Source organism: Papio anubis, chromosome 7, assembly GCF_008728515.1.
Source record: "Papio anubis isolate 15944 chromosome 7, Panubis1.0, whole genome shotgun sequence".
NCBI lineage: Eukaryota > Metazoa > Chordata > Mammalia > Primates > Cercopithecidae > Papio > Papio anubis.
Genome location: NC_044982.1, coordinates 29424870 through 29437511, shown reverse-complemented (window position 1 = coordinate 29437511; position 12642 = coordinate 29424870). Strand labels below are relative to the sequence as shown.

The following is a 12642-nucleotide window of genomic DNA, read 5'->3' as shown; positions in this document are numbered from 1 at the left end:
TGGTTCTCCTGGTCCCTTGGGGGATACAGCTGTAGGATACCCTCCATGCCTGGGCTCCCATAGCACCACAGGACGAAAGGGTCTCGCCTTTCTCTCTGACGTAGAGCGTGGAGCCCAGTGTGCATGCGTGCATGCCTTGCACTAGCTTAGGCTCTGGCCCCCATCCAGAAGACAGCTATCCTCTCCTTTTCTGCCCTCTGACACCTCCAAACTGCAAGCTGCTGGCCCCTCCTTCCTGTGATGTGGGTCCAGTGCAGTCACTGAGCTGTGAGCCTCCAAGGACTGGAAGTCAAGAGACAGGATGGAGCAAAGGAGGTTGGCGGGGGAGTTGATGATGATTCAAAAAAGGGGGGATTGTCCTTTTCTCTCCTTTAAGACCCCAGGCTATTGAACTTGAGGCGGCCGTGTTTGGAGGTGGCCCCTGCCCCACATGATTCCTTTGGTGGTTGGCAGTGGGTCCAGCCTAATCATTAGGAGAAGGGAGCCAATCCATGCCCTTTTAGAGCCATGCCAACAACTGTATGTTCTAGCTCAGCATTTCCCAGAATGGATATCTATCCTGGGGCACTGGAATGATTTCCAGTGGATCACAACGTAATTTTTCATTTTTCATGGTTACGTATTTAACATTAACTTTCTGCTTATGGCAACTGAAATACAATTTTCTGTTTATAAAAGTGAATCATTTCCTTTTTAAATGAATGTATATAAAGAAAAGAAAGCTGATTTTAAGGACTGACACCCTGCCGAGCCTGAGGAGGGACTCGGAGACGGATCTCTTTGCTGCTGGTGTCTCTGTGTCCAGGGCTCTGGGCACAGGCGCCCACTGTCCTCTCTGCCCAGCCTTCCTTTTCCACGCCTGGCTGGAGCACCACACTAGTGAAGGGTCTTGTGAATGACCCCGCTGGCTCTGTCTTTCTAATACAGCAGCATTATGTGATTGGGTTGGCCAGGTGTCCATGCTAGAGAAGGAGGATGGCCAGGAACCTAGGCTGTGTTGGTGTAGGACACTTTCCAAATTAGAGGGGAAGCCCCAGGAGGAAAGACGACAGTGCTGAAGTCAAGGCTTCTCTTGGAGTCAAAGCAGGCTTGTCTTTGAACTTCAATTCCAGCTCTGCTTACTTCCTCCCATAATGGCCCTTGGGAATAGAACATTCCAGAAGGGACTCCCTTGCATCCCAGCCCTCTCTCTGTCCCCCTGGGCCTCAGTCTTGCCAGACTGAAGGTCTGGAAAGACAGAAGATGAGTTGAGTTCCAAGGTGGCAAGAAGCCCAGGTGTGGAGTTGAGGCTCCTCTGGGTGTGGGGGGAGGGGCAAAGAGCAGGCCTCCATCCCGTAACCCACCACCTCTCCCTGCTGCAGCCCGAAGAGGAGGAGATCCAGACGGTGTTTGACATGGAGCCGAGCAGCACCTCCTCCACGCCCACCTCCCTCGTGAGTCCTGAGTCCCAGGGACAGGTCGGGAGGGTGGTGCTTGCAGGGGTGGTCTACTCCAGTGGCATCGTGGGGGATGCCAGCATTTGCTGCCCACTCTGGGTACGGGGGAGGAGATAGGGGACCCCTGGGCTCCCTCCTCTAATGGAGCAGGACTTGGTCCAGGTCCAAATGCTGCCGTGGCCCTGGATGAAGAGTGAGAAAAAGAGAAGAGCCACCATGTACTCGTCATTGTCTAGAAGGCAACCAGAGAGGAAGTACTTGGTCAGGGAGGCCAAGACCACAGCGACCTCAGTCATGTAGACACAGGGGGGCCTGCTGAGGATTGGCCTCAGGACCAAAGGCTGCCCCTGAGGCACAGGGGCAGGCAGAGCGACACAGACAGAGCTTCAGGGAACTATTAGAAGTCTGCACTGCTGGTAAGGCAGGGACGCCGAATGAGCGAGCCTGTCTGCATGCAGAGAGGCTGGCTCGGAGTGCAGGGCCCGCAGGCTGGGTGCTGGCTCTCACACGGTGGCTCAGCCTGGAGGGGAATGGGCATGAGCACCCACCCACATCCCTGCCATAAATTCAGCTGCAGAGCCACCAATGAACGCACTGAGGTGGGTACTGGGGTCAGCCTGTGCCCCAAGGCCAGGGCTCCTGGGAGGAGCTCTGAAGAAGGGTGCCAGGCTGGCACTTGGCAAAAGCATCCCAGAGGAGGGAGCATCGAATCTGACCCCAGGAATGGGCATACGGGGTGCCAGGTGAAATAGGGTGTGGGGCAAGAGTTTTCAAGGAAGAGGAGCAGCCTGTGCAAAGGCCTGGAAGACAGACGAGAGCTTGGGGGACTCAAGACAGTTTTCGGCACAGTGGGAACACGGCGTGGGCGGCAGGGCCCTATGGGAGACAAGGCTTTCTTTAGTTGTGGGCAGAGCTGGGTGTGAGTGCACAGTGACACAAGCACAGACAAAACACCAGCAAATGGACAGAAGTCACTGGGGTGCCAGATTTGCCTTGCTTTGAAAAACCCTGTATACAAGTCACCGGGGTGCCAGGTTTGCCTCACTTTGAAAAACCCCGTATACAGGCACAGATTATCTCTGAGCGGGGACAGGAGAGGGTGCTTCAGTAATGAAGAGACGACAAGGATTTCAAAGCAAGAAAGTCTCTCTTTTCTTGGGACCCTTCCGAAAGGACCCCTCTTGGAATATTGTTAGCAATAAGTTTTTGAAATCTTCTCATGAGCCTGGTGCTTTGCTGTTTTCGCTCTTAATCTTTTGATAAACCCACACAGTAGGGGTTTTCATCCCAAAATGGAGGCTCAGAAGTTCCGTCAATATAGACTCCAGGGCACCAAGCAAGGAAGTGTCAGGACGAAGTTCGAACCAGGTCCATCTGACTCTAAAGCTTATGCTTTTAAAAAACACGACTAGGATTTATTTTTTAAATCCTGCCTTATTACAACAGGGCTATGTGAACATTGCACATCATTATAGGGGGAAAGGATAAACAGAAATAAGAAAATAAAAAGTCCATATTCCCACCGCCCAGAGATGACCACTGGTAGTGTATATTCTTCCAGATATTTATATACTATGTATCTCTTCCAGATAATTATGTATGATTTACAGAGTTTTGCTAAAATGAAATAGTACTGCACATACTGTTTTATAACCTTTTTTTGTTGAGGGGGAACAGTCTTGCTGTGTTGCTCAGGCTGGAGTGAAGTGGCACCATCTTGGCTCACTGCAACCTCCGTCTCCCAGGTTAATGCGATTCTCCTGTCTCAGCCTCCCAAGTCGCTGGGATTACAGGCATACACCACCACACCTAGCTAATTTTGTATTTTTAGTAGAGATGGGGTTTTACCATGTTGGCCAGGCTGGTCTCGAACGCCTGACCTCAGCTGATCCACCTGCCTCGGCCTCCCAGAATGCTGGGATTACAGGCGTGAGCCACTGCGCCTGGCTTATAACCTGCATTTTTAGTTAACAATCCCTTTCCATATATATCAATTTTTGATCTCTTTGAGCACCCAGCCCATATTCAAATTTCCCTAATTGTGCCAGAAGTATCTTTTAGAACTTGTCCAACCCAGTATCAAATCTAGCATGATCAGGTTTTCATGTCCCTTTTATTTTAGCACAGTGCCTTTTAAATGACTGGAGAGACCAAGCCAGCAGTCCTGCAGAATATTCCACCTGGATTTTTCTGGCTGTTCATGATGTCTTAGGACAGGTTCCATGATCTCCTGTATTCCCTGAACACTGGAATTTAGATCTGATGGCTTGATAGATTCAAGTTCAACATGGGGCTAGAACACATTGCAGGTAGTGTTGCAATGTATACTCAAGATGTAACATCCTGTTAATTCCCATTCATTAATGATGCCATCATGACCCTCTAATTAGGGAAATGACAGAAGGATTTTTCTATGGTTCAGTTGACATTTTCCCCTTTATGACCAAAAGGTCATCTAGATGGTTTACCTGGGTGCCATGCAAATGTCTAGATTCTTTTGTAGGAAAACCATTCCTTTGACCAGGGCTGTTTGGTTTCACTGAAATAAACTCCTACGGGGATGGTTTCATTCCATTCCCTAATTACCTGTTTTCAAAGTAAAGAGATGGTTTAAGAGCCACTTCAGAGGATGACAATTGCTCTTTTTCCTAGTATGTCCTGTGTTTTTCTAGTCTGCTGCCGTCCCAGGCATGGGGATCATTCCTGGGTGTGACAGGTCATATGACCAAAGTCTCTGCTAGCAGTTCCACATCTTTTTCTTCTTTTTTTCTTTTTTTTTTTTTTTGAGACAGAGTCTTGCTCTGTCGCCCAGGTTGGAGTACAGTGGCGTGGTCTTGGCTCACTGCAACCTCTGCCTCCCAGGTTCACGCCATTCTCCTGCCTCAGCCTCCCGAGTAGCTGGGACTACAGGTGCCGCCATCACGCCTGGTTAATTTTTTGTATTTTTAGTAGAGACGGGGTTTCACTGTGTTAGCCAGGATGGTCTCGATCTCCTGACCTCATGATCCACCCACCTCGGCCTCCCAAAGTGCTGGGATTACAGGCGTGAGCCACCGAGCCCGGCTGCAGTTCCACATCTTAAGGACAGGCCAACCAGTGACAGACCCCAGGGGTGTTCTGAATGTGCCGCTGAAGCTGTATTAGAAAGTACACTAGCTCAGGAAAGGGGGTCTCTCCGACCCCAGCTGAGGGGAGCCTCATGTCACCTTCCCTGGATGCGGCTTGACTTGGAACCGAGAGTGAATGGAACATGTTCTAAAGGAGCAGTGGACTAGGAGTGGGGAGTCCTGCCACTAAACCAGCCCTGGGAGCACCTGGATGCTCATTAAATGATCAAGAAAAATTAGGTAGGTGGGGCAGACAGGACCCAGGCTGCTGGGGAAGAAGGCAGGCTCCAAGGTTTGGAGGAGACAGAGGCGATGGGGGTGGGGCATGGGGGAGACGGTGTGCCCAGGGCCTTGCTCCGGACGTGACCTTGCTCCTGTCCCCTGTCTCTATCCCAAGCAGCTATATGTGGCCACCGTGCTGCAAGAACCGGAGTTGAACCTGACCCCCGCCTCCTCCCCAGCCAGGCACACCTATGGCACCATGAACAACCAGCCGGAAGAGGGAGAAGAAGAGAGTGGTCTGAGGGGCTTTGCAAGGGAGCTAGACTCGGCCCAGTTCCAGGAAGGGCTGGAACTGGAGGGCCAGAACCAGTACCACTGACTGGGACCTGAGGCCTCCACTGGCGACTTGTTGAGGAGCCAGGGGAGGGCCTGGCAAGGGGAGGCAGGAGGGTGGCCTGGACCTCCCCACTACCTCCTGCAGACTTTGAGAAGCCCCCAGTGGAGACATCTGCCACCCCAGCCATGGGCCATACGGGCGCCCTGACCTGCTGCCCAGCTGGAACTGGGGGTGCTCGGCAGTGCTGAGGGAACCTGGGAAGGGATGGAGGATACAGGGAAGCCCATGTCTTGAAAGAGGTGGCTGGAGCGCCAGCACAGAGACTGAACGCTGGGGTCCCTTCCTGGGACCAAGATGGAGAAGGTGTTCCTAAGGGAGGAGGCAGAAAGAGGCCGCCGAAGGCTCTCTGGGGTCATCACCACTCTGCATCAGCTGCCCTTCCAAGGAGCTTCTGCGGCTGCTCCTTCTCCCAGCCCCGGCCCATTCCTCCCCTGCAGTCTGAGGAGGCAAAGGTACGTGCACGGGGCACATTGACAGGACACAGAGGACCACCTCATCACGGGGTTCCCTGCGTGGGGATCTGTAAACAGAAAGTTTCTGCACCCACCCGAGGAAGAACCAACTGAAAGCGCAGACCTGAGAAGAGGTAACTCAGCCCCTTCCTGCTCCTCTGCCCTCATCAGATGTCCCCAGGAGCAGCAGGGCAGAGGCCCTTCTCCTTTCTATTCTTACAAGGGTAGCTAGAGCGCGACCACTCAGGGCTCATCAAATGAGACTTGTGTGCATTTTTCAGAAGGAAACCTTGGTTAGTCCTTGCTGGGTAACACAAAGTGGGGTGAGACAGGGGCCGAATTCATGGAAGGGGGCTTTCTCCCCAAAACTCTGGGTGGTGGGAAACCAGCTATACCTCCCCAAGACCCAGGGTCTAAAGAGAAGACCCCCCAAAGCCAAAGATGCGGCCACTTAAAAGAGTCTCCTGCCTCCTACCCAACTGAGTGCCTGGGCCCCCAGCTTGGTCAAGATGGGCAGTACATTAGGGTAAGAACCCCATGCTTCAAACTGAAGGACTGACCTTCACCTGAGTCCCAAGTAGGACCCTTCCTCCCTTCTCGGGACTGCCCCTGCACCCTGCCTTGAAGACCACCCAAGCGACCTCCAGTGTGGGCCTGGTCCAGACACTGCAGATGCTTCAATCATGATGTCGCCCCAGGCCTGCCAGGGGTGGGGTGGAGGGGAGGGTCACATGCTCCAGGGAGAAGCCCTTTCTGGAGAAGCAAGGCTGCCCTCCCAGGGCTGCCACCCCCTGAGACCTGGGGGAGCTGAATTCCAAACAGGGATGGCGACATTCAGCACCTTTGCCATAGCTGGGGGGAACCGGCCTCTGCCTCTGGGATGGGCTCTCACTGGGACCACCATGTAGCCCAGCCAGGGAGGACATGAGAAGGACCAGTGGGGGCCTCAGTGAACCAGAACAAGCCAAGCTGAATGGGGTCTGTGTGTTCTCCAGGGCCCTCTTCAGCCCCCTCCTCCAAAGATCTGGGTCCCTGCACCAACCTACTGAAGGTGGGCTCATCTCACTTGAGCACCTGCACCAGGCCCCAGTCACAGGGCTGCCCTGAACTCAGATCACCTAGGCCTTGTCCCTGCCCCACCTTTGCCCCATCCCAGCCCCAGACGCTCCAAGCGTCACCGCAGGTGAGAAATTGTGCTCCATGGGCAGAAACTGCTGCACCCCCAGGGCGTGGCCCACATTTTGGCATGGGGCTGTCTTTCCAGAGAGCTTGGGTTGGCTGGAGAGAGGCTGTCTTTCCCATTCCTTGTCCGGCTAGGACTAAGGGGGAAATGATCCTAGCCCAGCCCCTACACACCCAGGTCCCACAGGCCCCTCCCCACTGGCATTTCACCAACCAACAAGGGGAAAGGACACTGTTACAGCGCAGCAGTCAGGCCCAGCAGGAGCTTGGCACATGGTGGGGAGGTGGCCAGCTCAGACCCTGCCCGACCTCATCGTGTGTATTTGGTATATGGGGCGTGGGACACTCCAGAAGCTGGCCTGGGGTCTCTCCTTCACTGGTCACAGCTTGCTGGAGCCTGCCCCCAGCCCCTGAAGCCCCTGCCAGACTGTGGAAGCCACATATGGGAAAGGTCCTGGCAGACAATGTGGTGGGTGGCTGGGGGCTTCTCCCTCTGAACCTGGGTCCAGTGTAGCCTGGCTCTGAGAGAAGGTGGTGAGCATGTGGAGAAGGAGAAGGTTCCATAGTCCACTCTTAGGGGAACCAGCAAAGCCTCATGGCAGTTGGCTCCATCTGGACCTCCCATGGTCACTGCAGGGTGGTGGAGCGGGGCATCCTTTAGCCTCCCCACCACCACATCCAGGCCCTCTCAGGCACCTCCTGCCTCAGCCCACACCTGCCTCGTCCATTGCCCCCCTCCCTCCACCTACTGCCATCCCACTCCTCCGCCAGCCACTTCCCAGCCGCCCCACCCCACTCCGTCCTCCAAATCACCCCCCGACTTAATCCTTTCTGGAAGGAGCTGCCGCCTGGGAACCGGTATTGCCTAGAGCCTCCAGGAGGGGCCCTCCTCAGGCCTCCAGTGGCCCCATGCCCACCTGCCTGACCCTCCACTGCCCCGGAAGCAAAGTGCCTATCAGCAGCGTTGCGTCATCTGGGGCCCCCAGTGGGGTGGGGGGGTGTGGGCTAACCTTGGCCACCACCACTAAAGGAATGTGCCAGAATGCTGAACCTTCTTGTTAATGCTATGACCGTGCCTTGAATAAACAAGTCCTCCCAGCCTCTCCCGGCCCCTGCCTCTGCCTCTGCATCTGGGCCAGCCTGGCCTTTCTCCGCTGTGCAGTGGGGAGAACTTTCTGGTCCTTGAGCTACCCAGGAAGCCAGCAGAGTAGCCCCGAGAGGCAGTAGAAGTCCCTGGTGAGTGCTGAGCCCCATGAGTGGGTCCATGGGCTAGGCTAGCGGCCAGACTTCAAAACACACAGATTTCAGCTGAGGCCCCAGGAAGAGCGGCAGACAGGGCTCAGGTCTGTAAGAGGATGAGGGTGGGGGACTTCGGGGATGGGGGAGGCAGAGGAGAGGTTGGGTGGGGGAGAGGTTGACACGAGGGAAGTGTGTGGCGCAGCCAGGTGGGATAAGAAACACCCGTTAGCAAAGGCTGTTATAGCTGTGGTGGCAAGCAGACAACAGTTCCCTGCCCTGGGAGACACATCTCAGGGTCAGGAGACCCGTTCTGTCCCTCCTTCCAGCAGCTGCATCACCCAGGCTGGCCACCTCATCCAGACAGTAGGGCTGGGAGGACATGAGGCGGACTGTTCTGCTTCGTGACTGAGCAGAGCAGGTTTGGGGGCAGAGGATGGGAATCTTGTGTGGGTGTTGGGTAGGGGGAGACTTCCTCCCATAGTGCTTCCTATGGGGACAGAGGATGACAGTCTCGGGGTGGCTGCCTAAGGACTGTTTCTCGCATCTCCCTTGCTGGGTCCTCTCCGCAAGCTTCCACAGTCCATCAGTGGCCATTGACTCAAAGTCCACCATGGTGTGGGCCTGGGCATGGGATCAAGACCTGTCCACTTGTCCCCTCTCCCCCTCAAAACAATTATTTTCCAAGTCAAGTCAGCCCTTGAAATCCACAAGGGCTGCTTCTCAGGAGAGAAGCCATGAAGACTCCCTGACTGGACGGGAGGGGCTGCGCCCTGCTGCGGCCTCTCATGGTCCCCTCCCAGGGGCCGGCAGCTCCAGGGTCCCCAGATGGCAGGCCTGGGACACTGGTTCAGCAAACCTGTCAGGGGCCTTTCTCAGGCAGAGACTGAGAAAGAGACAGAAAAAGAAGCTGAAGAGGGAGGGCGGTTGCCCCAGGGATGGAACGTCCTCCAGGGAGGTTAGCATTGGTCGATCCTCTCTCCACTCAGCAGGCAAGGAGGGACTGGAGGCCTGCAGGTGGATTTACTTGGGCTGGGGACGGGACTGGGGCAAGGCAAGAGGGAGCCCCAGGAGGTGGCGCCACTGGGCTGTGCCCAAGATAGGATTGGAGCACGTGACCGAGCGCTGTGCAGGGAGGAAGCAGCGGGGCCTGAGAGTGCCCCGTGCCTCTGCCCAGAAACCAAGCCTGGGGCCGCATGGGGCCCGCCAGGGAAGCCTGGGGCCGCTCACTTCTGTCCTGAGGAACCTCCTTGCTGGCCGATTCCAGATTTCTAGGTCTGCTCTGTGGAAGGCCTTGGGGAGGCGAGGAGAGCCTGGTCTATGGGGAGACAGGTTTCTAGGCTTTCTCAACAGAGGCTGCTTTCAGAACATCTGCCAGGCCCTCGGCCTGGACAAGTGGCAGCCCGGCAGCTCTCAGCCTCAATTTCCAAGGTTCTCCATCTCAGCCACAAATGGGAGTCACTCTCAATGTCCAGGCCCCATCCCTAAACAAACCACAATTTCTCGGGTGGGGCCCAGTACCCTGTATTTTACAAAAGTCCCCCAGGTGATTCCAGTGTGCAGGGAGGGGTGAGTGGATAAGGAAAATAGTCCCAGCCTCAGGCACCGCATGCCCTGGGTGGCCGCAGCATCTCACCATTGCCAGCTTAGAAATGACAACTCCCTAGCTCAGGCACGCTTCTGCCATCATTATCTTCTTTTGCAATAAGTATGACTACCGTGTGGGCCCGAGGGCCACACACCAGGTGTTGGGGGACTTCTGGCTACCTTGTCACCTTCAGCGAGGGTTCGAAGACAGTCCCTCTTCCCTCCCCTCCAAACACAGAGCCCAAGTGGTTTCCATGACCGCCTGCCCGTTTCTGTGCAATAGAACATGACAACTGCAGTCAACAAATAGGCCGACATAATGGGGTGTCAGGGAGAGACAGAGCTGGATAAGGGTGGGGGGTGCCTGGAGGCGGGGAGGGGATGCTTTGCACTAGGGGGGCCAGCACAAGCTCTGTGGGGGTGAGACATGAGAGCCAGCAAAGGGTCTGTGGGCACACATGCAGGGCCCAAAGAACCAGGCAGAGTGAGCGAGGGGAGGAGAGGGTGGGGCGAGGTTTGAGTGGGCAATGGGCTGTGCAGGCTACGCTGGGACTCCCAAGTGTCACTCATCACCCGAGAAACTCCGGGAGGATTCTGGGGAGGAGGATGACCCCCTTAGGTATTTGCTTTCCAGGTTTTTTTGTTGTGGTGGTGGTGGTGGTAAAGTACACATAATCGTATTCACCCTCTTAACCATTGATGGGTTTTTTGTTTGTTTGTTGTTGTTGTTGTTGTTGTTGAGACAGAGTCTTGCTCTGTTGCCCAGGCTGGAGTGCAATGGCATGATCTCATTGCACTGCAACCTCCGCTTCCCAGGTTCAAGCAATTCTCCTGCCTCAGCCTCCCGAGTAGCTGGGATTACAGGCACACGCCACCACCATTTTTGTATTTTTAGTAGAGACGGGGTTTCACCATATTGGCCAGGCTGGTCTCGAACTCCTGGCTTCAAGCAATCCACCCACCTCGGCCTCCCAAAGTGCTAGGATTACAGGCGTGAGCCACCGCACCCATCCACCATCTTAACCATTTGTAACTGTCCTGTTCAGTGGCATGAAATACATTCATAATGTGCAACCATCACCACCAGCCATCCTCCACAACTCTTTATCTTGCAAAACTGAGACTGTATACCCATAAACAATAATTCCTCATTCTCTCCTCCCCATCAGCCCCTGGCAACCACTCATGTAACCTTTGTGCTGAAATGGTCACTGTCACGAGGGTGGGACAAGTAGAAGCAGAAAGCCCAGTTGAGGACAGGTGTGGTGGTGCACACCTGTAATCCCAGCACTTTGGGAGGCTGAGGTGAGAGGATTACTTGGGGCCAGGAGCTTGAGACCAGCCTGGGCAACAAAGCAAGACCCTATCCCCACAAAAATTTTAAAAATTAGCTGGGGCATAGTGGCATGCACCTGGAGTCCCAGCTACTCGGGAGACTGAGGCAGGAGGATTCCTTGAACCCAGGAGTTCAAGGCTGCAGTGAGCAATGATCATGCCACCACACTTCAGCCTGGGCAACAGAGTGAGATCCTGTCTCAAAAAAAAAAAAAAAAAAAAAAAAAAGCCTAGTTGGGACTGTGTCGGAGGCATGCAGGAGAGAGAATATGGTAGCTTGCACCAGGATAGGGAGTGAATAAAGAAGCAGTTAAATTTGGAACACAGGTCAAGGATTCATGGATGATTAGATGTGGGGTCTGAGGGAAAGCAGGAATGCAAGGATGACTCCCAGTTCTTTAGTGTGAAGAACTCAGCAAACACTGATTTCTGAGGTGGAGAAAGCTGGGAAGAAAAAGGCCAAGGGAAACCCCAAGAGTTCCATCTTGAGTGTGTTCCAGTTGAGATGCCATGTGGGGATGTCAAGGAGGTGGCTGGATACAGGAGTCAGGCTGGAGGTGTTCATTTCAGTCATCAGCACCTGGGTGGTGATTAAAGCATGGGACTGGCTGAGACTTTGATGGGAGCAGGTGCAGGTGAGGAGGTCTGAGGGCTGAGCCAGCACAAAGATAAAGGAGGAGAACCGGCAAGGAAAACCAGGAGGGACTCAAAAAGGAAGGACGGCGTCCCCAGCTCTAACCACGCTTGAGAGTAAATGTGGTGTAAAGAGGAGTAAAGTCAAAAGATGCCACGAAGCAGCTTCAGCCAAGTGGAGAATGCTGGATAGACCATTAGACAAATGACCCGCTTCTCCCACACAGCAATGGTGAGGGGAAATGGCAAGAGGGGCTGGGCCAAAGTGAAGGAGTGAAGAGACACAATCAAATGCAAAGTGTGCATCCTGAGTTGAACAAACCAACTGCAGAGAGATGTCTGGGAAATCTACATGTGGATGAATGTGGGCCATCAGGGAACTGGAATTAGGTGGTGATGAGGAGATACTGTTCGTCTTGTTAGATATATTGGTGGCGTGGGTTCATATGTGAAATAAAGTGCCAGCTAGAAATTCACATGGAATAATTTACAGGTAAAAGAACATGAAGTCTTGAATTTGCTTAAAAACTCTCCAGCAAAAACAAAAAAACACAAAAAATGGTGGTGGGGGGGGTGCAGTTGGGGTACATGGAGATGCCCTCATCTCTTGATTCTTGTGTATGTTAACATTTTTCCATAATAAAAAGTGTAAAACTAAAGGCATGACCAACTTTTTCAAGTGCTGCTGAGCAGGAGAGGAAGATAAGGACTAAGATGTGACCCTACATTTGGCAAGATGGGGGTGGTTGGTGACCTTGACTGTAGTAGATTGAAAATAGGGACAAAGCCTGGTTGAAGCAGGTTCCCATCCTCCCATAAGAAGTGAGGAGATGAAAACAGCAAGGAAAGACTACTCTTTAGAAGGGTTTTGCTATCGAAGGAAGTAAAGAACCAAAAGGGTAGCTGGAGAGGAAAGGAAGTGAGGGGCTGTTCTTTGTATAGGAGGGGAGATATGAGCTGACAGAGGAGGGATGTAGGAGAGAGAGAGGGCTGAGCCCTTGAGCAGAGGAGGAGGTAAGGGATATTCTCCCCTGATACAGACACATGTGTGCATG

General features: G+C 53.9%; 1 protein-coding gene across 10 annotated transcripts in view; it reads left to right on the top strand.

Moving 5' to 3' along the window:
* The window catches only part of TMEM63C (transmembrane protein 63C), an 83815-nt gene extending 75910 nt beyond the window's left edge, over window positions 1-7905 (top strand). For 8 of the 10 annotated variants that reach the window (XM_021941428.2, XM_021941432.2, XM_021941426.2 and 5 more), the window contains 2 exons: window positions 1362-1433; window positions 4941-7905. In XM_021941428.2, coding sequence (XP_021797120.1) covers window positions 1362-1433; window positions 4941-5144 — 276 coding nt within the window. In that variant the 3' untranslated portion in view covers window positions 5145-7905. Of the gene's footprint in view, window positions 1-1361; window positions 1434-1598; window positions 2654-4940 lie in introns of those variants that run through there. The other 2 variants (XM_021941433.2, XM_021941434.2) reach the window with 2 other exon arrangements.
* Window positions 7906-12642: the final 4737 nt, after the last annotated feature.